The sequence below is a fragment of the Amphibalanus amphitrite genome, unplaced genomic scaffold, assembly GCF_019059575.1.
Source record: "Amphibalanus amphitrite isolate SeventyFive unplaced genomic scaffold, NRLGWU_Aamphi_draft 000060F_arrow, whole genome shotgun sequence".
NCBI classification, from domain to species: domain Eukaryota; kingdom Metazoa; phylum Arthropoda; class Thecostraca; order Balanomorpha; family Balanidae; genus Amphibalanus; species Amphibalanus amphitrite.
Genome location: NW_024881556.1, coordinates 676,221 through 702,588, shown reverse-complemented (window position 1 = coordinate 702,588; position 26,368 = coordinate 676,221). Strand labels below are relative to the sequence as shown.

The 26,368-nt window shown below is 53.1% G+C and overlaps 2 protein-coding genes across 12 annotated transcripts in view; both read right to left on the bottom strand.

Moving 5' to 3' along the window:
* Positions 1-502: 502 nt before the first annotated feature.
* The window catches only part of LOC122378474 (echinoderm microtubule-associated protein-like 2), a 73,910-nt gene continuing 48,044 nt past the window's right edge, over positions 503-26,368 (bottom strand). For 2 of the 9 annotated variants that reach the window (XM_043359569.1, XM_043359567.1), the window contains 14 exons: positions 25,601-25,828; positions 24,747-24,878; positions 24,130-24,189; positions 14,197-14,352; positions 12,333-12,482; positions 10,925-10,994; positions 7,226-7,423; positions 6,603-6,837; positions 6,217-6,371; positions 5,738-5,995; positions 3,762-4,010; positions 2,971-3,154; positions 2,270-2,400; positions 503-1,616 (listed from right to left, as the gene is read on the bottom strand). In XM_043359569.1, coding sequence (XP_043215504.1) covers positions 1,491-1,616; positions 2,270-2,400; positions 2,971-3,154; positions 3,762-4,010; positions 5,738-5,995; positions 6,217-6,371; positions 6,603-6,837; positions 7,226-7,423; positions 10,925-10,994; positions 12,333-12,482; positions 14,197-14,352; positions 24,130-24,189; positions 24,747-24,878; positions 25,601-25,828 — 2,332 coding nt within the window. In that variant the 3' untranslated portion in view covers positions 503-1,490. The remainder of the gene's footprint in view (positions 1,617-2,269; positions 2,401-2,970; positions 3,155-3,761; positions 4,011-5,737; positions 5,996-6,216; positions 6,372-6,602; positions 6,838-7,225; positions 7,424-10,924; positions 10,995-12,332; positions 12,483-14,196; positions 14,353-24,129; positions 24,190-24,746; positions 24,879-25,600; positions 25,829-26,368) is intronic. The other 7 variants (XM_043359570.1, XM_043359568.1, XM_043359574.1 and 4 more) reach the window with 4 other exon arrangements.
* Positions 21,045-23,947, bottom strand: LOC122378475. Of its 3 annotated transcripts, XR_006256027.1 has the most exons (3): positions 23,464-23,947; positions 21,231-22,325; positions 21,045-21,147 (listed from the first exon to the last, which is right to left on the bottom strand). XR_006256027.1 is itself a non-coding variant. In XM_043359577.1 (2 exons), exons 1-2 carry the CDS (start codon positions 23,593-23,595, stop codon positions 21,282-21,284), a joined length of 1,176 nt encoding a protein of 391 aa, XP_043215512.1. In that variant the 5' UTR covers positions 23,596-23,944; the 3' UTR covers positions 21,045-21,281. The 3 variants fall into 3 exon arrangements, 2 of the variants coding, with proteins under 2 accessions (XP_043215512.1, XP_043215513.1); XM_043359577.1 differs by having other exon boundaries at positions 21,045-22,325; positions 23,464-23,944; XM_043359578.1 differs by lacking the exon at positions 23,464-23,947 and adding an exon at positions 23,352-23,444 and having other exon boundaries at positions 21,045-22,325.

The window sequence follows — 26,368 nt, the reverse complement described above, 5'->3', positions numbered from 1 at the left end:
CGTCCTGCTGCATCCACTGGCTCTCGATCAGCCGTGGGGGAATGTGGGGTAATTTGAGCCGTGAGGTAAGATGATCCACATCGATTTCTCGGCTTCTATGGCTTCAAAGCTAACCGTTTTTGCCATGCAAATGGGCATCAACGCTCCAAATCTTCAGGACAAATGTGGTTAGGATAAGTGAAATCGTTCATGACTGAAAACGAAAAAAAAATATAACTAAAAAAATGTCAAATTGTAAAATAAATTGACAAAAAAGTGATACAATTTCATCTCATTTGATGCGTCAGATTCAAGTATATATGAAGCCAAGCAACACATGACAATTCAAGTATATGAAGCATTTAGTGTTGCGTGTAATAATTGAATGAGGACTTTACTCCACAAGAAATCGTTTGGATCGGAGCATCCGAATTGCATTACAAAGCTTCGTCAGCGTATCGTAATCGGGTTCGGGGGTATCGTTAGTGTAGTGTTGCGTGGTTAATAAACTATCCAAACATCATTTCCTTTCGGTTTCACGTGTATTACACAACATTGTTCAAATACGATCGTGCGGGTTGGCATCGGTTTACAAATTCAGTGCTGTCGTCGACCGCCCGCACAGCAGAATCACCCGTCCATACATGAAAACTGGCTGCCAAAGGCGGCCTCACCACGGGCAGGGTCTGGCCGCCCAGCCGCCACAGGACGGCGTCCGCCCGCCACAGAACAGGGCCGTCCGCCCCGCCAGAGGACGGCGTCTGGCTCCCTCCCAACGGTGTCCGGGACTCCCGGCCACAGCTGCGTGGACAGTGGGGCCACACGCTCCCTCCCGCCGGTACTCCCGGTCACAGCTGAGTGGGCAGCGGCGCCACACGCTCCCTCCCACCGGCTGAGCTTCGGCGGTTCGGAGTCGTCCCCCCCCCCCTCGACACCCGACCCCGTGCAGGCTGCCGCCGGGGTGGTTTACGGTGACGGACCTCTCAGCCGAACACCTCCCGGACCCGGACCTCGGGGGACACCTCCCGGACCTCGGACTTCGGTGGATACCTCCGGACCTCGGGGGGACACCTCCCGGACCTCGGACCTCGGACCTCGGCGCCCGGCCGGCCGCCTCACAGTGCACGTGTCCACGTGGTGGGTGACGCGGTGAGCAGCTCACGCCGCCAGCTCCCCCCGCCAGCTCACCCCGCCAGCTCACCCCCAGGGCCGTCTGACACACTGTGTACAGCACTGTTTGTGCGGAACCCCGTGTCGGTGCCCGCAAACGGTCGCCGGCTACATCAGCAACACTGCGATACGGTGAAACACTTTACGTCAACGCTTCATAAATGTGGTTCCAACAGCATCTAGATCATCTATCTAACTAGCCAGGTCCTTCGTTTGCCTGGTTCGCGAAGGCGATAGAACCGCAGACGCCCCCGACCCGGGACCGGGAGAATGCAGCACAACACAAGCACGTAACCCGGCGGCGCCGCTAGCGCCACCGTGGCAGCCGTTGGAAGCAGAGGTTACTCCACTGTCCACTGGAGGACAGCAGTGTCCTGGCCGCCGGCAGACAGCAGCCGGTCATCCTCGGCGAAAAATTCCACATGTGTCACGTGACTGCTGTGACCTCGACACGTCTGGTGGTGCGTCTGGGGGTAGGGGAGAGGAAACATCCCGTCAGTTTCTGGTGTTGGCGGGGGGGGGGGGCGTGTGCGGCCAAATAGGCACAATGCCGTCTTCGAGCAAATTTTACTGGCCTATATGAACTTACAGCACCTACCTGGGAGGAAGTGAACGGCACTCTAGGTATTATGTGGCTGGTTGACAACAATGTCAACATCACAATAATATCTTGTGCACCTTTCAAACCATTACCAGAGGATCCCCACGAATTTTCTTCTCATTTCTATCGAGTCATTCTGCTGGAATGTCTCTACCATTTCAAGTTACCTATTATACCAAAACAATCGAATGGCCAACCACACTTTTTGCTGGAGGGCTGTACATCGCCAGGCAGGATGTGTGGTAGGTATTCTAAATTAATCTTTTAGAGTTTATGCACATAGGCATACCTAAATGTTATCAACGTTAGTGACAATTTCAAGCGATTTCATCACTAGATAGGTAATAGATAGAAAGGACCACCACCATTCACAGCCTCTCTCGAAGTCTGAATGTTACACGATCAGCCAAGGCCTAGTAATCGGCTCAGCGTTAGAGTCTCCTCAATGCTTAGGCATTGTCAGCACGTGCATATTTAGGCTCCAGCACTAGCAATGCTGCACCGACCGCAGGCACGCACCTTGGCTTGGTTGGCCGGGTAGCTGAAGAGTTTGACCTTGCCGAAGTCGTCGCCGGAGGCCATCAGGTGACCTCTGTGTGACCGGCAGCAGGTGTTGACGTCCGTGCCGTCGGCCGCCTCAGGGTAAATACCTGCCGCGCGCAACGCAGACCCGGTCAGGTCAGCGGCGACAACAGCAGACACGGGGCGGGGCGGCACAGGGCGGCGGGAGACATACCTACCTAGGTACCTACAGCAGCCGGGGATTAGGAGTGCTACCAGCCATACATTCTAACGGAGCAAAAAAAAAAACACACACACACACAGTTGTGATATGTTAGTTGGAAACTTTATACGCATCTAAAAAGGCTTCAGGGGCACTTTCGTAGTTTTGTTTCCCTAGCAGGAGACATTCTGGTTGGAAACCTTGCCCGGACGGGGCTGCCACCTACTAGAGATGTCAATCGGATACCAACTTTTTGGTATACCGATACCAAACCGATACCAACTTGGTATTTCGTATTTCAATCGTAATGTGTTTGGTATTTTGTTGGTATCATAAGCCCTCTCTAATGTATAAGAGGCTAATAAATCGGTAAAAAGTTGGTATTTCCCTCAGTTTCCCAAGTTGGTTTGGTTTCGGTATTTTCCCGTGGTTTTGGTTGGTATTTGGTTTGGTATCGGCATTCCGATTTTCCATAATTGACATCACTACCACCTACCGACAGAGTTGAAGGCCAGCGTGCAGGTATGGGTGGCCCACTGCGTGTCTCTCAGCTGGGAGGGCTGCGTCAGCTGGCGGCCCGTGGCGGCCGACCAGAACAGCAGCTCGTAGTCGCCGGAGTTGGTGCGCAGCAGGGTCGAGTCAGCCGACCAGTCCAGGTGTGTGATGAAGCTCGAGTGGCCCTGCGGCGCCGGCAGAGCGGAGGGGCGTCAGGACACGGCACCGACACGGACACGGCACCGACACGGACACGGCACCGGTACGGCACTGTGAGGACACGGCACGGACACGGCACCGGCACGGCACCGCGAGGACACGACACTGTCAGGACACGGCACTGGCACGGCACCGGCACGGCACTGTGAGGACACGGCACCGGCACGGCACGGACAAGCGCCACTGGAACAGATCTGACCCATCCCGTGCACTGAATAGGATCGGCCCCATCCTGTTAACTGGATAGGATCAGACTCATCCCTCAGCTGACTTTGATCGGACCCACCCGGTGCACTGAACAGGATCAGACACTGACCGTGCACTGGATTCAATTGGACACTGACCGTGCACTGGATTAGATCAGACACTGACCGTGCACTGGATTCAATTCGACACTGACCGTGCACTGGATTCAACTGGACACTGACCGCGCACTGGATTCAATTGGACACTGACCGTGCACTGGACTAGATCAGACACTGACCATGCACTGGATTTGATTGGTCACTGACCGTGCACTGGATTTGATTGGACACTGACCTGACCGTACACTGGATTCCATTGGTCACTGACCGTGCACTTTGCCACCCGGGAGTAGCCGGCGGGGCCGGCCTGGTAGATGAAGAGGGCGTTGTTGCGCGATCCCAGAGCCAGCAGGCGGCCGTCGGGCGAGAAGGCGGCCGCCTGGATCGGCTCGGGGCCGTCGGCGCGCGAGAAGAGCCGCTCGCGGGTGTCGGCGTCCAGCACCTCCCAGCGTCCGGAGACGAGGCCGACCGCCAGCCGGGAGCCGTCCGGCGAGAACGCCGTGCACTGAATACCCTCCTGGGGACCGAGAGGTGAGTGTAACACCGCACTGAATACCCTCCTGGGGACCGAGAGGTGAGGGGTAACACCGCACTGAATACCCTCCTGCGGACCGAGAGGTGAGTGTAACACCGCACTGAATACCCTCCTGCGGACCGAGAGGTGAGGGGTAACACCGCACTGAATACCCTGCTGGGGACCGAGACGGGGGTAACACCGCACTGAATACCCTCCTGCGGACCGAGAGGTGAGTGTAACACCGCACTGAATACCCTCCTGAGGACCGAGAGGTGAGTGTAACACCGCACTGAATACCCTCCTGCGGACCGAGAGGTGAGTGTAACACCGCACTGAATACCCTCCTGCGGACCGAGAGGTGAGTGTAACACCGCACTGAATACCCTCCTGCGGACCGAGAGGTGAGTGTAACACCGCACTGAATACCCTGCTGGGGACCGAGACGGGGGTAACACCGCACTGAATACCCTCCTGCGGACCGAGAGGTGAGTGTAACACCGCACTGAATACCCTCCTGCGGACCGAGAGGTGAGTGTAACACCGCACTGAATACCCTCCTGCGGACCGAGACAGGGGTAACACCCCACAGGATACCCTCCTGCGGACCGAGAGGTGAGTGTAACACCGCACTGAATACCCTCCTGCGAACCGAGAGGTGAGTGTAACACCGCACTGAATACCCTCCTGCGGACCGAGAGGTGAGTGTAAAACCGCACTGAATACCCTCCTGCGGACCGAGAGGTGAGTGTGACACCGCACTGAATACCCTCCTGCGGACCGAGAGGTGAGTGTAACACCGCACTGAATACCCTCCTGCGGACCGAGAGGTGAGGGGTAACACCGCACTGAATACCCTCCTGCGGACCGAGACGGGGGTAACACCGCACTGGATACCCTCTGGGGACCGAGAGGTGAGTGTAACATCGCACTGAATACCCTCCTGCGGACCGAGACGAGGGTAACACCCCACAGGATACGCTTCTGGGAACGGAGTAACACTGCATTGGATATACTCCTGGAAACGGATAGATCCGGGGTAACACCGACAATAGTTCTGGGTATTGGGTAGTGGGTAGTGGGTAATAAAGACACTCCTGGGGGAGACCGCGTCAAAAAGGACCACCAGATTAGAGGTCAAATGAGAAGGTACCGCACATTGCAGTGGAGGTTCTCGTGCAGGAAAGGCTGTTAAATCAGTGAATTGTGTTATACGCTAATGCTATACAGCCTGCACTGCGGGATAATTTGCTGACATTTCGTTCACTACTCAATGCTCAGTAATCAGTAGGTACTCACCCTACTTAATGAACAGCTCACAGACTCTAACTGATTGCTCCCTGACAGTAGGCCGAGATCATATTTATCCTAAGCGAGACAGTGTATCGTTCGTTCAACGCGGGACAGTGTCCCGGCCCTACACTCGCCCCGACGGGACAGTGTCCCCGTCCAACTCACCCCTCAGACGGGACAAACATTCACCCCCAGACGGGACAGTGTCCCCTACACTCACACCCCAGACGGGACAGTGTCCCCTATACTCACCCCCAGACGGGACAGTGTCCCCTACACTCACCCCCAGACTCACCCCCGGACTCACCCCCAGACGGGACAGTGTCCCGGTCCCACTCACCACCAGACGGGACAGTGTCCCCGTCCCACTCACCCCCAGACGGGACAGTGTCCCATACACTCACCCCCAGAGGGGACAGTGTCCCGGTCCCACTCACCTCCAGTGCCAGCTCCCAGACGGGAGAGTGGGTCATGACGTCCCAGAGCAGCAGCTGACCGTCCCAGGCGCCGGTGACGAACTGGGGCCGGCCCGGGTGCGCGGCCGCCGCCCACACCTGGTCCGTGTGGCCGCGCGCCACCAGACGCGCCGACAGCGTCCAGTCGCCGGTCAGCACGCAGTTGCGCGTGGTGCCGACCAGCAGCTGGCTGCCGCGGCCCGCGGAGACCATCCGGGGCGCGCCGTACTCGGCTGGCAGCTGCCGGGCGGGGCGGGGGAGGGTCACGTCACAGCAGGTCAGAGCGGGTCACTCGGCTGCTCTTCTGCCCCCCCCTCTCAGTTCTGTCACGGCCATTCTCCATCCCCTCTCCATGACTGATGCCCCAGGTCAGGTCACTGACCTCCAGCTCTTTACAGCTATGGCTACGCCTTCCCCCCCCGCCCCGCCCTACCCCGCCCAGGTCAGGTCAGGTCACTGACCTCCAGTACGTTGCCGGTGCGGCTCAGACTGCGGTCCCACTGCACTATTCTGCCGTCGCGGCCGCCGGAGACGATGTTGCCCGCCTTGTCGACCATCAGCGTGAAGACGGCGCCCTCGTGGGCGGCCTTTACGGTGCGCGCTACCTGGTTCCCCCCTGCCGCCGGGGGAGGGGGGGGGGTGGTCAGCGCAGCTCTCTGTCGAGCGCCGGTTCTCTACAGCGGCGGCCACTGCACAGTCACCGGGGAGGTCAGAGGTCGGCCCACAGCGGCGGGGACCGCCTGCAGCGACGCAGAGCACGAAAGAGCGCTGGGACCGGCCGCCTGCGGGCTGGGTAATTGGACGGAGCCCGGCCGCCGCCTCTCGCCACGGCCGTGCAGTCGCTCACCTCGCTCCCAGAGGAGGATGCGCCCCTCGGAGTCGCCCGTGATGAGGTCCCCGGAGTCGGTGAACGCCATGCAGGTGACGTATTTGGGCCGGTCGCGGCCGCCGAACACGCCCTGCCGCCGCTGCAGGCAGCCGGCCTCCAGCAGCCAGAAGTTGACGTGCTGCCGTCCGCAGGTCATCAGCACGCCGCGGTCCAGAGGGTGCCACTGGACGTCCACCACCGTCTCCGCGGACGCCTGCGGGGCACACAGGACGTCACGGTCAGGTAGTGCGTCTCGGACACACAGGTCACAGTCAGAGTCAGATAACCACTGCGGCTGGGGCATACCTACCCTTCAAGAGCCAGGGGATGTGTTTAGATACCTACTACATATACCTATAGACATGTGTATGCCAGTCAAAAAATGCATATGTCGCATGCATATATCGAGTATCAAGGAATTGTTGAGGCTCACCAAAACTTGCATGTACAATGTTTTATTATTGGAACAAGTGGGCATTGCCAAATCCACATTCGAATATGAGTATTGATTAATAGCGCTCTCCGAGTATCAGTGTGTCGCAGCCGACCCGGTCAGCGCCGTCGACTGGCCCGGGCACCCTCCTCGCCGCGCTCTGACCGACCTTGTTTTCGGTGAGTTTGGCGCCCTTCTGCCAGTCCCAGACGCTGAGAGTGCGCTCGGCACCGTCATCGACGCAGGCCAGCAGTACGCCGCCGTCCACGCGACTGAAGGCCAGGCAGCCGGCGGAGCGGTCCAGCTCGCCGCCCGCCAGCACGTGCAGCGTGTTCAGACTCACACTGTCCCAGACACGCACGTGCGCCTGCCGCCGAGAGGGACAGTCAGGGACAGCGGCACCCACTGCTACCGGGAGGGACAGTCAGGGGACAGCGGCACCCACTGCTACCGGGAGGGACAGTCAGGGGACAAAACTCACTGACCAGTCACTCGAATGTCGGGGTAGGGATTCGGGCAGCGGGTCACCAAAATTGATACAAAATAGTCACTGACTCATAGAAACTCAGTTACAGGTTGATGGTTGGTTCAGGGTTCCTTGCAGAGATCAGCGGCAATCCCATCCCGTTAGCACTGCACTCCTGCGAAAATAAAAACGGAGCGGAAACGACGAGTATATCGCTCGTGAACAGAGCTGAAGCCCATGATAAATGGAAAACAGCCCCACGTTGAGTGTCAGGAGTGAGGGGGTAGGAGGCACAGTTACCTGAGCGTCAGGGGCCGAGCCGGGGCGGCAGGAGCCAGGAGGGACAGTTACCTGAGCGTCAGGGGCCGAGCCGGGGCGGCAGGAGCCGGGAGGGACAGTTACCTGAGCGTCAGGGGCCGAGCCGGGGCGGCAGGAGCCAGGAGGGACAGTTACCTGAGCGTCAGGGGCCGAGCCGGGGCGGTAGGGGCATTCCACGTCAAATCGAACAAAAATCGGCTGTTTTGCACCTTACCATCAGCGATTTCATTATAAATTTGTGAGCGAGTTCCTGTGTCGCCCCGGACATTACATTGATGTTTTTTGCACATTCTGACCACAGGTCTTCTAAATATAGGGCATCAAATTTTTACAAAATGTTGCATCTTTATATTTTTGAACGACCATAACTTTGGTTGTACTTGTTTGATTTGAATGAAATAAACCTTACTGTTTAGGTAATTTCTTAAGCATTTGTGTAGAATTGCATCGACTTAAATATATGACCTTGAAATTTGCTTAACTCTGTTCTTAAGCACAAAAATTGAAATAGCAAAAAACACGCCACCTTCGATTTGGCTCATTTTCATATATTTTATTGCCTACCATATTCTTAACAACCTGTGAAAAAATTAGAGTGGGCCATTCATAAGTTTTGAAGAAAATGGCACATATGCAAACGTATGTTAGCACGCGCAGTGGAGGGGGAAGAGTGAATTTCGCCCCACCCCTCCTGTTTTTCGCCAATATCTCATAATATTGATGCGAAATTACTTATGGCTACCTGTCCAGAATTGAATTGCACATCTCATCGTGCAAGCAATAAGAAAATCGGTTCACAACTGTTCTAGTAATAGCGGTGTAAAGTGAACATTCTGTCGCCGGGGCGACGCGGCGACTCGGCAGCCGGCGCCGACCGCTAGCCGCCGCCTGAATTGTAGACTGTGCCGGGACGGAACGGAACGGTTCCGTCTTTACATCGCGCTCCTTACCGCTGATTACGTTCGATTCGCGTCAAATTTTGTGAGAAGACTAAGAAATGTACAGGCAATCTTATGGTGAAAGAATTCTGAAAATAGGTTGGTAAACAATTGAAATATGAACGTGTAAACACAAAATTGTGACTGCTGCGTTTCCCGCGTCGGCCGATCCCGCCTCAGCCGGCGACATGTTACTCTTAGCAGGACTCTAACTGCCATATTTATTATCGGATTAACTAGAAATTCCCCATACATACTCAAAAATGTATGTTCTTTCGTATAGTGAAGATCAAAAGACGTGAAGATATCGTTGCGTGATAATGTTTTCGTTGAATTTATTTCATGATGCATTTCCACACGGCTCAAAATTCACCGCAAAATACCGTTTGCCTGCAGCCTGAGACACTTTTACAATGGAACGTGAATGCTTGACTACGATGACTATGCATTTCAATTCTCGCAGAGTTTGGGATATCACTAATCAGCAATCATTCATTTCAGAAAGTGTACACAAGCAAGCATGTCTTGACTCTGTCTTTCAAGGTCACGCGCGGTTGCGTGATGTTGATGCATGAAAACGGCGTTTGCCGCGAAAGTTATGAATGGCCCACTCCAATTTTTTTCACAGATGCTTAGGAGCATTGTGACGGACATAATGTGTAAAAATTACTCAAATCGAAGGTGGCGTGGTTTTTGCTATTTAAATTTTTCTGTTTTAATTCAAGGTCAAATGCATTTCAAGGTCACTTCAATTTAATTTTATAATTAAAAATCAAAGCCTTATCAATTGCCTACAAGACCCTGTTAATATCATTTTGATACCAGAAAAGGAACCAGAGTTATAAGCATTTAAAAAAATGATGTGTGGCATTTTTGGCTATATTCGATGACCTATATCTCGGCGATACGTTATCAAATTTCGAAAATATTACACGTAACTCAGTTTTGAACCATGCCCAGTCTGCCTACAAATTTTCAGAAAAATCGAAGGGGATGACGGATTTCGGTGTTTGATTTGACGTGGAATGCCCCGGTAGGAGCCAGGAGGAACAGTTACCTGGGCGTCAGGGGCCGAGCCGGGGCTGTAGGAGCCGGGAGGGACAGTTACCTGAGCGTCAGGGGCCGAGCCGGGGCGGCAGGAGCCAGGAGGGACAGTTACCTGAGCGTCAGGGGCCGAGCCGGGGCGGTAGGAGCCAGGAGGGACAGTTACCTGAGCGTCAGGGGCCGATTTGGGGCGGTAGGTAGGAGCCAGGAGGGACAGTTACCTGAGCGTCAGGGGCCGAGCCGGGGCTGTAGGAGCCGGGAGGGACAGTTACCTGAGCGTCAGGGGCCGAGCCGGGGCGGCAGGAGCCAGGAGGGACAGTTACCTGAGCGTCAGGGGCCGAGCCAGGAGGGACAGTTACCTGAGCGTCAGGGGCCGAGCCGGGGCGGTAGGTAGGAGCCAGGAGGGACAGTTACCTGAGCGTCAGGGGCCGAGCCGGGGCTGTAGGAGCCAGGAGGGACAGTTACCTGAGCGTCAGGGGCCGAGCCGGGGCTGTATGAGCCAGGAGGGACAGTTACCTGAGCGTCAGGGGCCGAGCCGGGGCGGTAGGAGCCAGGAGGGACAGTTACCTGAGCGTCAGGGGCCGAGCCGGGGCTGTATGAGCCAGGAGGGACAGTTACCTGAGCGTCAGGGGCCGAGCCGGGGCGGCAGGAGCCAGGAGGGACAGTTACCTGAGCGTCAGGGGCCGAGCCAGGAGGGACAGTTACCTGAGCGTCAGGGGCCGAGCCGGGGCGGTAGGAGCCAGGCGGGACAGTTACCTGAGCGTCAGGGGCCGAGCCAGGAGGGACAGTTACCTGAGCGTCAGGGGCCGAGAGACTGTTACCTGAGCGTCAGGGGCCGAGCCGGGGCTGTAGGAGCCAGGAGGGACAGTTACCTGAGCGTCAGGGGCCGAGCCGGGGCTGTAGGAGCCAGGAGGGACAGTTACCTGAGCGTCAGGGGCCGAGCCAGGAGGGACAGTTACCTGAGCGTCAGGGGCCGAGCCGGGCCGGGGCGGTAGGAGCCAGGAGGGACAGTTACCTGAGCGTCAGAGGCCGAGCCGGGGCGGCAGGAGCCAGGAGGGACAGTTACCTGAGCGTCAGGGGCCGAGCCAGGAGGGACAGTTACCTGAGCGTCAGGTGCCGAGCCGGTGCACTGGCCAGAGGCGATGGTGAAACGGTTCGGATGGACCGCCAGGCTGCAAACAGATCCAGTCAGCAATAACAGGCAACTTATAAAAACAGCAACTCGAAATATTGTGTCATGATTCTATCTCTCGTACCCACATCAATCGTTGAGTCATCACTGAAACAACTTAACAGTATGCATGCACTGCAGCTAACCCAATTGGACTAGTTGACAATTATATTTTCTGATTGTAGTGTAGACAGCAGGCACCAACCAGCGTCGAACGAAAAATGTATATGTTGGTGGTGAATGATAGTGTTCTCGCGTTGTGTTCTTGTTTCTTAATAGCTTAATTAAACTTATCTTTATATTCACAAACTGTTTTCACATTTCTCTCGTTTTGTATTTCACGTCTTTTCCGACATAAAAAAACTCTACTCTATTTAAGCACAAATTTCTTTAGTTCCTCGCGCATGGAGGCACATGCTATTTCTGCTGTTTTACTTTCGAGAGTAACACCAGAGTATTATCCGGGATCCTCCGGAACAGTTGGCTATAGGTGCCAGGGTCAGCGTATCGAAGTCCTGCACCAGAGCGCCTGCCGTGACCCCGCCAACTAAGAGCCAACCATGTGTATTACTGCAATGCGAAGAATGAAGATAGTGGATGTAAGTGATCGACCTCCGGTCTCTATCACGGTGAGCTGTACGATCATCCATTAGGAGATGGTGCCTGCTGCGAGCCCCTCCGTCCGGCAGTGTCTGAGTCCCTCCGTCCGGCAGTGTCTGTCTGAGCCCTCCGTCCGGCAGTGTCTGCCTGAGCCCCTCCGTCCGGCAGTGTCTGTCTGAGCCCCTCCGTCCGGCAGTGTCTGAGCCCCTCCGTCCGGCAGTGTCTGAGTCCCTCCGTCCGGCAGTGTCTGTCTGAGCCACTCCGTCCGGCAGTGTCTGCCTGAGCCCCTCCGTCCGGCAGTGTCTGTCTGGCCCCTCCGTCCGGCAGTGTCTGAGTCCCTCCGTCCGGCAGTGTCTGAGTCCCTCCGTCCGGCAGTGTCTGAGCCCCTCCGTCCGACAGTGTCTGTCTGAGCCCCTCCGTCCGGCAGTGTCTGCCTGAGCCCCTCCGTTCGGGTCCGGCAGTGTCTGTCTGAACCCCTCCGTCCGGCAGTGTCTGTCTGAGCCCCTCCGTCCGGCAGTGTCTGAGTCCCTCCGTCCGGCAGTGTCTGAGTCCCTCCGTCCGGCAGTGTCTGAGCCCCTCCGTCCGACAGTGTCTGTCTGAGCCCCTCCGTCCGGCAGTGTCTGCCTGAGCCCCTCCGTTCGGGTCCGGCAGTGTCTGTCTGAGCCCCTCCGTCCGGCAGTGTCTGCCTGAGCCCCTCCGTCCGGCTGTGTCTTGCCGCTGGTGTGACGTCACGTCTCACCATTTGACGTCATCTGTGTGTCCGGTGTAGTGGCGCTGCGTCTGGTCGTCCGCGTTGTGCAGCACCACCACGCCGGCCACGAAGTATATCATCTCCCCGGTGGGCAGCAGGTACAGGTTATTGCGGCAGTCCTTCCCGCGGTAACCGTAACTGAGAGACCGACAGTCAAGGAAAATACCGCAGACCGGGCCCAGTCGTGGGGACGGGGCACAGGGCGAGGGGGGAGGGGACTACACAGACGGACACAGGGGGTAATCGGGGGCACCTATACAGACGGTATACACAGACGGGGTACACAGGAGGTGCCTATACAGACGGGGAACAGCCCGAGTGTAGTAACGGGGACGGGGTAGGTACACACATAAAAATCAGCAAACTTGGATACCTAAAGATAAAAGATCAAATCACATTTGTATATCATTGGAGTATTGCATATTGTTTGTCTATAAAAAGAACCACAAAAACACCGTTTGTCGAAACTTTGTGGAAAACTAAAAGATAGGTTTCTACAAATGGGTGAGAATCACCTGACATGATGACTTCAGACCATATTGTGTGTAACTAAAAGGAGAGTCATTTTGACAACTGATTTCGCTGGCACGTGCTTGAAACTGTGCTTCGCGATGTCGCCAGTTGCGCGGCGGGTCGCGTCTGTTCTGTCCGAGTCCGGGGGTGGCAGCACACACCGTCAGTCACCGGCGACAGGTCACACCTGTCTATAAGGGGTACAGTTGGGGACGAGCCGACCGCTCTCCGGACCAAACAGCCTGGTCACAGTGGGCTCAGAGACCAGACAGTCGGGTCACAGTGGGCTCAGAGACCAGACAGCCGGGTCACAGTGGAAGACCAGACAGTCGGGTCACCGTGGGAGACCAGACAGTCGGGTCACAGTGGGCTCAGAGACCAGACAGTCGGGTCACAGTGGGCTCAGAGACCAGACAGCCGGGTCACAGTGGAAGACCAGACAGTCGGGTCACAGTGGGAGACCAGACAGTCGGGTCACAGTGGGCTCAGAGACCAGACAGTCGGGTTACAGTGGGAGACCAGACAGTCGGGTCACAGTGGGCTCAGAGACCAGACAGTCGGGTTACAGTGGGAGACCAGACAGTCGGGTCACAGTGGGCTCAGAGACCAGACAGTCGGGTCACAGTGGGAGACCAGACAGTCGGGTAACAGTGGGAGACCAGACCGTCGGGTCACAGTGGGAGACCAGACAGTCGGGTCACAGTGGGCTCAGAGACCAGACAGTCGGGTCACAGTGGGAGACCAGACAGTCGGGTTACAGTGGGAGACAAGACAGTCGGGTCACAGTGGGAGACCAGACAGTCGGGTCACAGTGGGCTCAGAGACCAGACAGTCGGGTCACAGTGGGAGACCAGACAGTCGGGTCACAGTGGGCTCAGAGACCAGACAGTCGGGTCACAGTGGGCTCAGAGACCAGACAGTCGGGTCACAGTGGGCTCAGAGACCAGACAGTCGGGTCACAGTGGGAGACCAGACAGCCGGGTCACAGTGGGCTCAGAGACCAGACAGCCGGGGTACACACACTACACAGTGAGCTGAGAGACTGCAGACAGACGGGCACACGAGACGGGGTACCGTCTGATGCAGTCTGGACACAGACAGGCGTTATATAGTGACCACCTAGTGACCAGGCCGATAGGGACAGTCCATGGTGGGGGCGCAGTTACACCTTAGGCAGCCAACACAGTGTTATGGCGAGTGCTGAGCGCAACAGCGCTGAACAAAATACTGGTCCCAGAAATCGGGTGATAAACCACAGTGAGACGCCAGGGGCGGTGTTGAGAGGGCCTGCCGTGCAGGGCCGTTGGGCCGGCCGGCTCAGTGCGGCGGTAAAGGATACACCCACTCGAGTCGGAGCCGGTGTTTGGGCGCCGGCACGGCCCTGGTGAGCTGGTACTCGTCGCGGACGGCCGAGGGCGCGTACAGGTTCACCGGCCGGCCGCGCAGGTAAATCTTCAGCACGCCCTCGTCGGCGTTATACGTCATGTCCTTGGTGCTGGGGAACAGAGACGGAGGGACAGTCAGAGGGACAGTGTCCCGTGCTGGGGAACAGAGACGGAGGGACAGTGAGTGGGACAGTGTTCGGTGGGGAACAGAACCTTTTGGCCTCTGCTGAAAATTTGTCGTTTTTATGTTCTTTTTATGTTCATTTTATGTTTTGTGTACGATTTTTTCCTTAAAGCGCCTACAAGACATCGGCGGTACGGGATAAAATCATTAAACCGTTCGTAGGTAGAAAAATCATGTAAATGTATTGCCTACCGGCTCGACGTTCAACCCGCGTCCCGCTGGGGTCTGCCGAGCAACGCGCCCTGCTGGGGAAGGGGGGAGAGCAATTTGCCCCCCCCCCCAAGATCTCGAGAACCACGCAACACAGCGACAAGCGGCAAACGGTGTTGGATAGCCCCAACAGGGAACTATCTTGTGACCCAATTTCATTGAACTAGGTCAAACCGATGACGTCACAGGTCAGGTCAAATGTCGAATTTTTACCGTTTACAGGCATTTCAAGAAATGCGTTGTAAAATCGAGTGAAATGCATTTCATTGAAAATCATCGATGGGGAAATGTTTGTCAAACACATATTTTGCTATCTGAGGTCACTGATACCAGGTCAGGTCACAGAGGTCAGGTCACTGAGGGTCACAATATGAAAATACATACAGGGTGACACAAAAAAAACGTTCATCACCAAATTTCGAATAACTTCGGAAGTGTTATTCAGATCATCACCAAACTTTGGCCACTTAAGGTCACACCTATGTAGCATACATCCACCAAGTTTCAAGTCTTCACTACGAATACTTTGAGTACAGTGTGTGTTTTACTGACGCTCCACAATGTGCTCCAGGTGAGCGCCACGGCGCTGCAGGGCGTAGGCACACTTGCATCCGGCGGGCAAAGTTGTCGATAACCCGATGGCTGTGCACTTTACAGAGTGCAATGGCCTCTGGAGACAGTGCTCAGGGGGTGTGCTACCCCTGAAACGTTATTCTTATCGGGTTATCGGCAACTTTGCCCGCCGGATGCAGGTGTGCCTACGCCCTGCAGCGCCGGGGCGCTCACCTGGAGCAGCATTGTGGAGCGTCCGTAAAACACACACTGTACTAAAAGTATTCGTAGTGAAGACTTGAAACTTGGTGGATGTCTGCTACATAGGTGTGACCTAAAGTGGCCGAAGTTTGGTGATGATCTGAATAAAACTTCCGAAGTTATTCAAATTTTGGTGATGACCGCATTTTTTGTGTCACCCTGTATCATGTGATGCATGTTTTATGGTCCATTTTATATGCCAAATACGATTATGTGGGTCAGGCAGCCCTTGGGGTCAGTTTGGATTATGCTCCGGTGAAGGTCAGGTCAAGGTCAGGTCAAGGTCAGTTCAAATTAGGTCAAATTTCAAAGTTGATATTTTTGCATAAAATGGGTATCGAGTCGATGCAGCTCGTCATGGGGGAGATCAATGGTCGTTTTTGTTTTCTGGGAAAACAAATCTGGGAATTTTTTAAGGTCACCTGAGGTCAGGTCGGTCACGTGACATCATTGTTAATATAAAAACTGTTATTTTGGCGCCGACAATGATCTAAAACTATCTCACGTACATGTTATCGTGATTTCATGCACTCGTTGCAAAGTCCAATGCTTCACTTTTGCATTGTTAACCTTGCGTGACGTCATTTATGACGTCACTAGGGTCGTACGAATTTTCGTCAATAACTCCCGATCAAATTGAGCTAGTAAGTTGGGAAACCACCAATGGACTCGGGAAGACCTTCCGAATCGAATGATATGCCATATGATACCCTTTGCCCAGTTTCGTGACCTGAGGGGCTCTGACCTAACCTTTACCCCACACCCTAACAAAAAGTATACCATTCGACGCACCTGAGCTAGGCGAACACAATTATGTCAAAATCGCGGCTCTGCGGCCATTTCTTGCGAAGTTATTTACTAAAAACCGAACCCGTAACTTGAGTCACTTGACCTGACCTCAGACGCTACCGGTTACCCTGAGACATTAAAATTGGGTACCAATCGCTGCGACTTGTAACGGCACACACGCTTGTTTTTTTCCGCGAGGCTCTAGCTCTATTAGAAGCGAAACGGCGTGCTGGGGTCGTATCAACCCCTCCGAAACCCATTTTGTTCGCGGGAAAATGAGGCACTTATATTAAGAACACCTTTCTAATTTTTTGCTTGTCGATTTGCAATGACATGAAGTTTATTTGAAGAAATAGAAATGTGAAAAATTTTGGTCCCAAAAGTCATTAGAGGCAAATGAAAAAAGATTAAGGTTTTTGTTCAACAATGAAAGTTTTTCTTTGGAATTTTTAAAAAGTAATATTAATTTTTGATTCATCGCAAGCTTAGTGTTCTTTACCGTTTGTTGCTTGCTTAACCTGTTCTTAAGTTATAGGCCATCAAACTCACCGTTACAAACCGAAGTTAAAAAATATAATGCAATATAACTCAAAAAAGTTTTGACCTGAGAAGTCTGATATTTTGCCGGGCGTCTTTGGGGCCTATGCTTACCCCTAGGACCTTGCTAGGACCGATTTTGATTAAAATCTGAGAGATGAGGGTGACGGGCCTGGTACGATCTATCGTGGAATGCCCCAGGAGCCAATCGCGAGGGGGGACGCATCGACCCCCCCCCCCCCCCTGCCAGGCCGTGTTATGAAAAATGCCCTGCCAGGGCGAGGGTTAACACGGCGGGCAGCCACGCGGAACAAAAACAACACAGCCGGTAACTCACTCCTTGAACTGATCGGCCATAGTGCTCCCTCTGGTCCGGTGTCGGTGGCACTTTACACGGGTCTGCCTCTGGTCCGGTGTCGGTGGCACTTTACACGGGTCTGCCTCTGGTCCGGTGTCGGTGGCACTTTACCCTCTGGTCCGGTGTTTACACGAGTCTGCCTCTGGTCCGGTGTCGGTGGCACTTTACACGGGTCTGCCTCTGGTCCGGTGTCGGCGGCACTTTACCCTCTGGTCCGGTGTCGGCGGCACTTTATACGGGTCTGCCTCTGGTCCGGCGTCGGTGGCACTTTACACGGGTCTGCCTCTGATCGCTGCCCAGACCGCTCCGCCTGCAGCCCTTGCCGCTCACCACAGCACTGCAGTCCCGGTGCGGACCCGGACCCGGTGCGGCTCGGCCGCCGCTGTATGTGTAATGTGTATACCCACTGCACGGCACGCCGCTCGGGCGAAAGTGGTCTGTGGACTGCGCTGCGCAGGGCGGAGAGAGGGACGGAGGCGGCGGGCTCCGGCCGCTCTCTCCTGCAGAGGCCCGGCGACGGAAAGCCCCGTCACTGGCGAGCGCCTCCAGTGCCGGTCTGGTGTGAATCACTCGCAGGACATCGAGCTGGCTGCCCGGTTAGCGTGACGGACTGAGGGCAGCCATAACTCCGGCCTGGTTGTTAATTAATAATAATAATTTAATCTAATAATCTAATCTGATAATTTTTCTAAATAAGACTTGACATGCCAAATTTTTAGCAAAGTTATGGCGAAAAACTGCTAAACATTTACAACCTAAAATTTTAAACTCAATTTAGAGCCGTTTTAGACAATGCACAGTATAAAGAAGACCACCACCGGATTCCCCGCGATGAGCTTCATTGAAAAGACACCCTTTTTATGCAAAATATCAGCTTTGAAATTTGACCTTTTTTGACCTAACCTTGACCTGACCTCCACCAGAACAAAATATAGGTAAGCCGGCCCTTATTGTCGTCTAGCCCACACCATTGAATTTGTAAATTTTTCCATAAAACATGTATCACCAAACCCTAGTATAGTTGGGTCCATATTGTGACTTTTTGTGACCTGACCTATGTGACCTGACCTGGCATCAGTGAACTCCTAAGCAGCATTTTTATTGGGCGACCACCGCTTCATCGATGATTTTCGATAACATGCCTTTTATTCGATGTTATAACGCATTCCTTAGGTAATCGGCGAAAAATGCGACCTTTGACCTGACCTGTCACGTCACAGGTTGTACCTAGGTCAGCGCCACTGTACTCACTGGCTCAGGTGGCCAGCCGCTGTGTGTGCTACCTGGTGAGCCAGCCGCTGTACTGCCTGGTGGCCAGCCGCTGTACTGCCTGGTTAGCCAGCCGCTATAGGGCTGTTAAGTGATGACGTCACGGTTCCAACAGCTGACTGCGCTAATGTTGTAGAGATAGGCCAAACGATTCATAACTAAAATGCAAGAATTTGGGGACGTTTACCGATGTTATGTCATGTTTCAATAATGGAAATGGTATTAAGTTGTCATTTTGGTCGACTTAAATGCATTTATATTCATTGATTTGCACAAAAAAACATGATTTTTTTGCACGGCTGCTAAATTAAAAAAACTTGTGCGATCTTGGCGCAGGTAAGACATTGCGCCATTACGTTTATAACACGGGCACCAATGGGCAAATGTACTAGCTGTGAATAGGTAGTGAATTGGAGTGGGTTATTAATTAGATATACCTACTGTGTTTCTCAGACCTCAGGTCAGCTATCACAAGACGCACGCTTGTTTTAAGCTTTGAACATCGAGATGGTGAATTGCTGTGTCCCAGGCTGTACGAACCGGTCAGGGGACAAAAACAAATATGCGTTCTACAGGTTTCCCAGCAACAAACTGATCCGTCAACGCTACATTCGTGCGATAAGGTTAGTAAGAATTTTGAGAATCAGCATATTTTACATGTCAAGCTTTCATAAATCCCATCATAAATCTTTTCCATAAATCGTGCAAGGGAAATATGGCATCTTACCTTTTAATAAAAACATCAAATTATTGTTAACTATTTCTATAAAAGCTATAGAGTATATAATATCAGATAATGATAAATATTTATTTTTGGCATCATTACGGAATGATTCACAAGGTTAACTCAGAGCCTTGATCGTCAATCACTTGTGCATGGTGCGTAGGTACTCCATAAATAGCAGTAACAGTAGTCATAGCACAAATATATTTACCAAGTCTGTTGTATGTTTTGGATATGAACATTGAAACATTTACATTTTGTAACATTCAAATTGAAAATTATTAATAAACTGGCAAGCTTCATTTCAGAAACAATCGCATGAACCTGTTTTTGTGGATATTTTCTACTTGAAGGGCTTGTAACTTGCGTCATCCTAATCATGCATGCCTAATCTAAATCATCATGTAATCCCTTTTTTCTGTTGCAGGAGGGAGAACTTCACCCCTACCGAACACACAAGGATCTGTTCGTGGCACTTCCCTAATGGCAAAAAAGCAGGTCCAATGAGGTTTCCATGGAATGAAGGGAAGCGGATCAACTTGCCTGATGATACCAGACCCCATCACTCTTCTCCTGGAAACAGAAGACAAGATGCAGCTGTGGAAATGGAAGATGCTGTCCTTGGACCACCTGTGCATAGTGAGGCCATGTTGTCTGCCGAGAACGACCTTCTCAAACAGCATATCAAACGACTTGAAACTGCAGCAGCTTATCAGCAGCAGAGGTTCTGCTACAACCAGATTAGCCATAGCGAACAGCTAGTAACTTACTATACTAGTTTGAGCAGAGCAATGTTTGAAACTCTAGTCACATATGTGAGCATGTGTGATTTTACATACCACACCTTCAAGGTCACAACGATGACATTAGAGGACCAAATTCTCCTGGTGTTGATGAAACTGCGACACAACTTTGGGCACACAGATCTAAGCGTGAGATTTAACAAGAGTGTAGCCACCGTTACAAATGTCTTCAGGACATTTGTGTCCATCTTCGCTGAGGCTCTGTTCAAGCCTATTTTTGGGAAGGGTATGCCTAGTAGAGAAAAGAATTCTCAATCTATGCCAGCATCGTTCAGGAAGTTCAGGCACTGCAGGACGACACTTGATTGCACAGAAATTAGGATTCAGCGACCTGATAGCTGTGAGGGCCGCTCAAGCACCTACAGTGCTTACAAAGCTGCCAACACCTTCAAGGTCATGGTTGGGGTGGCACCCAATGGCACTGTGAACTTTGTCAGTGACGTTTACGGCGGCAATGCCTCTGACAAGCACATCGTGGAGACTAGCGGCCTGTTGGAGCAGCTAACCACAGGCGACCTCATCCTGGCTGACAAAGGTTTTCCTATCAAGGACATTGTACCTGATGGCGTCACCGTCAACACACCTGCGTATCTATTTCAGCCTCAGTTCACCAAGCAAGAGGTGATGCACAACAGGGAAGTTGCCGAAGCCCGCGTGCACGTTGAGCGCGCGATTCAGCGGCTGAAGTATTACACCATTTTAGATGGCATACCCCACCAGTATAGGAATATGATAGACAATATAGTTCGTGTCTGTGCCTTCCTCACCACCGCCCAGAGCCCTATCATAAGCCACGAGAAACTTAGCAACATGTCCTCTTAAGCCGGGTAGCAAACTGCGCGTTATTAGTGGTATCACCCTGTTAGATGCAACGTTTGCGTAGTTATCAATTGAAGTAAGTCAATAGCATTGTCTGTGTTTTTCTCACCAACGCCCGGAGTACTATCGCGGGAAACTGTGCATTTTGTCCTAAACTGGTTTGCGAACTGTTTGATATGTCTTCACTGTCTGATGAAACACTTCTTGAGTTATAGCTGTCATGGAAGTATGATAATCTGGAAATTGTTTCAGCTGTGCGCTGTGGTACGCGACATTTACTTGTCAATAAAACTGTCCACAAACATGTATGTTTATTATTTGCATTATTTACACACAGTTTGACGTTTGAAAGTGAAACACGACAACCAGCCTGGCGCGCACCTGTACAGTGACACACATTTACTTACGCACCTGTACATTACACACAGTTTGACGTTTGAAAGTGAAACACGACAACCAGCCTGGCGCGCACCTGTACACATTACATCACAGTGGCAAATCTCATATCGCCCAGCAGGCATGAGCCCTGCGGGTTAAGCGGACCCGATGATGCTCGGCACCATGTGGACCCTATAGAACTGTTTTAGGAGTTCTAGGTTTACAGTCCATGAATCGCTTCTGGCGATGGTAACGATGTGTAAGTCACGAGTCGTCCAGACAACAAAGTCACACTTGGTGAAGCCACTTAACCACATCTGGCCCTGTACCTGGTGGAAGTAATCGTGATCTTCTTTAAGATTCAGGTTTTCGTCCAAGAAAAACTTTCCATCTGCTTGCACGGCTTCCTGGATCGTTCGACACCTGTGTGTCCACGGACACTTCACCTCTAGGAGTGTATCCCCCACTACACCATCTGGAGAGGCCCCAAGCATACCATCTTCAGAGAGAAAAATCCCATTCTCTTCCACCTTTTTTCCAGTGCGATTTTCATACGCTCGCTTTGCAGCTGCTTCGTGGGTTCGTCCCCATTTTACAGCTGCACTGCCGGATGGGTCATAGCCACCAAGGAGCCTTTTGAATAGTGACTTTGGGTATCTTCCTCTGGCAATTGCCTTCAAGACGAGGCCGAAGTTGCTCGATGTCAGCCTTCCCTTTCTAGCAACAAACCACTTGGGGTTTTTGACCTGACCACTGGTCACCCTCTGCACCTCTGCAATCTCTTCCTTTGAAAGAGACAGCATTGCTAAAAGGAAGTGGGACTTGTCAGCTGATGCATGAAACTCAGCACTAGTTAGGATGCTGTCGATGTTTGGTACCTTCTCTTCTGGGGAAGGCTGAGACTCTGGAGCCAACAGCCATGCCAGCCCACATGGCTGCTCCCTCACCTGGTCATACAGCCATGCCAGTTGGTCCTCTTTGACAGAGCTCACCAGCAAAGAACTGTCTTCCTGGGGGAACATCTCCTTTGCTTTCAACATTGTCGCGTTGCTGGATCCTCGGTTCCATTGACACTGCCGATCAGTCTGCGACCAGTTCTTCTGTGCATACAGAAGGATGGCAGCCATGTGGGAGCACCGATGCTGACCATTTGGGCATGTGCAGCTTCCATCCACTGGCTTCTTGTTCTCGACAGTGACCTGAAACACAGAATAACAACAATTTACACCTTTGCAGCAGGTAATCAGCAAGCCTTATTCAGATTTTTATTAAATACCTGCATGATATTTTTCTAACACATTAGTTCAAACCATATTCAATTAATATCAAAGTGGACGTTTCACTCAAGTGAAATGTTTATCATGAAAATAAGTTCACAAAATGAGCACAATTGATTGCAGCTGTTTATATTCATAGAACCTTCCAAATATGCATTATAATCATAGTTGATATTACAAAACATAAATGTTTTGGACAATGACTTGATGTTAGATTTTAGCAAAAAGGGGTTGCTTTTTAAAAGTATATGCTGTATATCTGGGGATGCTTTAATAAAAGTAAACAAAAATAACTGAAATTTGAAAGCAAATTTCTTTGAGTGATCTTGAATGAAGTGAGACTGAAGATTAGATACATCGCCTAAACCAAATTGCCATTTCCATTTCAACTTATAAACCCTCCTATCCATTTAATTCCACTAAATGTCCATGGTTGCACAGGATGCCACACAAGTCTGCCGCACACTTGCTACGTAGATCAATTGATCTATCATTTTACTATACACTTAAATTTAAAACCAAGCTAACATCAACTACACTCCGGGCTGGAGGAGGTCAGGTCCTCCACAAACAATACCAAGTGGCCTCGGTACTGGTAGGGCAGACATAGCACGAGCTGCCATGTGAGATATCATAGGTTGAAGGTGGTAGGTTCAAGGTTGTAGGTTGTAGGAAGTAGATTGTAGGTCAGGTTACGTATCTTTGGTTAGGTGTTTTGATTTGGTTAGCAAAATGCATTCTGGGGCATATGGCAGCTCGTGCTACGTCTGCTACCGTGGCATCTCATTTTTCCTATTCAGCTTTTGCTAAGGTAAAATAATGCAAGATGCCTGTCACATGGGGATAATATAAAGAACTATGGAGTACCTATGTAGACTCGAATGAAAATATATAATGAAATGTTTCTTTTATTTGGTCATGTTCACTCAATACTTTTGCCACATTCACCTCATTCTCAATTGCAATTGCAATTTTGTTCCCACATTCATGCCACGATTTCATGAAGGCAGATTTCATAAAGTACTTGAAATGCCTATCACAAGCATGAAGAAATACTCACTTGAACATCATAGGTCCTTTTCTTCATGCTGGCCTCAACAGAAGCCACAATGTATTTGCCATCCTGCAGGGCAATGGATCGGATTTTGCCACCATCCAATGCTCTTTCACCCTTCTCAATCACACTGGACATAGTTTGAAAAAAAATCACCTATGGCTGCAACACTAACGAAGGCCATGATAGCTCACACCATGCCCAAACACGTCAAACACAGCCTGCAGCCCAGAAACGTGCAAATGTCCGTAACGTACTATTGTTTTCACGTGGTTTTCACCAAATGTCACATATGCGCCACAAATGCTAACACCATTGTGAATTTAGTAGCCTCACATTTCTTTGGGCTTTTTCAGCCAAATTTCGATGAAACTTGAAGCAAATCAATTTCAGAAATGTTATTCATCCATCTAAGTTTCCAAAGAAATTCCAAATCAGGGTCGGACAATTTTTGAATCGCCACAATACACCTTTCTAGATAATCCCCTATCTCTACAGCATTAGCGCAGTCAGCTGTTGGAACCGTGACGTCACACTTAACAGCCCTATACTCACCCGTGCCGGGCGGGTGGACCAGTGAGCCGCTGTACTCACCCGTGGCGGGCAGGTGGACCAGTGAGCCGCTGTACTCACCCGTGCCGGGCAGGTGGACCAGTGAGCCGCTGTACTCACCCGTGGCGAGGCAGGGCCGCCGTGCGGCTCAGGTTGGTGAGCGACCCTCCGATTGGCCTGCTGCGAGCCGGGGGCGACAGCCGACAGTCAGCGGTGGCGGTGACGGCAGGGGTGGCGGTGAGGGTGACGATGACGGCAGCGGTGGACGTGGCGGTGACGGCAGGGGTGGCGGTGACGGTGGCGATGACGGCAGCGGTGGATGTGGGCCGATGGCGGCAGCGGTGGCGGGGGCGGCAGCGGTGGCGGGGGCGGCAGCGGGGTGTGAGACAGGTGCTTCATACATACTACGATATATTTACAGTTGGGTCCATTAATTTAGAACAAGGGTTCCGATCAATAAAGTGATCGTTTTCGCTTATTAAGGACAATTGTCATTATGAGCCCTTCAGAAATGATAAATACTATGGATAGAATTACAAATTCGAATAAATAATTCCAGCATTTTTTTTTTTTTTTAAAGACACGAGGTATCATTAATCCTAATGAAACTTGACCATAAAAGGCGTGACAAGCGCAAACTGCGGGCTTATCATATTTAAACGACGGACTAGCAAAAGTTGGTCTGTTTTCGTTCTGCCCTGGCGGCGGCTGGGTGAACTAAAGGTTAGTCTCAGTACCGTATCACAGGCGTGGCGTCCTGGTCTCCGAGGCCGCGCCACAGCTCTAGAGGCTCTTCGAGCAGGGTATTGCTGTGGCCGGCGTACGACTCGGGCCGCCGGCCGCGCGGCCGACCGGCCTTCCGGCGCATGCTACAGGGGGGACGGGGGGACGGGCGGCTCAGAGGGGGTCCTCCGTGCGCCGGGCCGGGGAGGGTGCCGACACCAGGGGGAAAGTGCACGCTGCCGCAGCCGCACAAGGCAGGGGGACGCCCTAGTGACAGACGACAGAAGGCAGTTCATCACGCTGGCGCCGTCGTGAAGGCAAGGCGGGAGTGTGATAGCCGACGGCCAGACAGTGCGGGGCGACGAAAACAGAACAGCTGAGTGAAGGTAATAGTGACAGAGCGCCATCCCCTCGCCATGACGCCAACTCAGGGAGACCTATCACCAAGTGCAGTCTATGCAGTTCAGGTGCCCCATGTGACCAATCAGCACATGCACCCTCCCACGAAGCGTGGCACGCTCCTCTAACCGTACATACATGCCCAATCACGGCACCAGCTCGAACTTCACTCTCCTACAGCACGTCTCTCGGGCCATATACCGTGCGCCTATTGTGCAGTGTGCAGTGAGTGCCACCGCCCCCCCCCCCCCCCCCCCGGCGCGCCGGTCGCTCACCTGACCGCCCGGGCCGGGGCCGGGGGTCGCTCCTGGACGTTCACCTGACCGCAGGGGAGGGGTGCCGGGGCCGGGGGCCGGGGAGGGGGCCGGGCCCGGGGGTCGCTCCGGGTCGCTCACCTGACCGTCGGGGAGGGGCCGCCGCCCGGGCCGGGCCGGGACTGGGGCCGGGGCCGAGGCCGGGGGTCGCTCACCTGACCGCCGGGGAGGGGCCGCCGCCCGGGCCGGGACTGGGGCCCGGTGAGCGGCGCGCCTGGAAGTCGGACGTCGAGCTCCAGCGCTTGGTGAGGCTGGCCGGCGCGGCGATCGGGCGGCGCTGGGCGCGGCCGTACGTCGGGCTCGGCGAGGTGACGGGGGAGCCGCTGGTGCTGCTGTGGCCGTCCGAGTGCAGAGAGCCCGTCGACTGGTAGTGGTGCGGCCGCCTGGGGACACGCCACACCGCGCCGTCACGGAGCCAGCCTTTGACCGAACGGTCCCCGCGACTAAAAACACACAGACCGCAAAGTCGGGCAGCGACCTTCCTCGAACGGTATAGGTTATGCAGAGAACATTAAACGCTCGTCCGCCGCACCATTCTAACTTTGCCGCATAGTTTCACTCGATGTTTAAAGTTCCACATCTCTAATCGATCACGCTGATCGACTGCGACCGTCCTCGAACATGCGCCATAAGGCCGTCGTCTCACCGTCCGGCGGCCAGACTTCCCTGTCCCCGTGATATTCCCGGAACACGACGGAGACAGCTGAACCGGCGAGCACAGGAGGCGGTACTGACTGCTCACCGCTGAGGGCTTCCCAAAATCCGGGAACGCAGGACGTCATACCTAGCTTTTAAATGAGGCCCTAAAAAGTTTGCTTCTTCCATTATTGCCGTCAAAGTTAACGGAGAAACTAACCGCTGTTCAGAAACACGCAAAATGTGTGATCCTCGTCAAGACGCTGCTTGGCCGGCCGCGGCACCCT

Bases quoted from the DNA above. Each gene is read 5' to 3' on its own strand.
- LOC122378475 (XM_043359577.1), bottom strand. From the start codon at position 23,595: ATGTCCAGTGTGATTGAGAAGGGTGAAAGAGCATTGGATGGTGGCAAA. The intron at 22,326-23,463 runs GTGAGTATTTCT...TCTGTGTTTCAG, and splicing joins AAAGGACCTATGATGTTCAA to GTCACTGTCGAGAACAAGAA.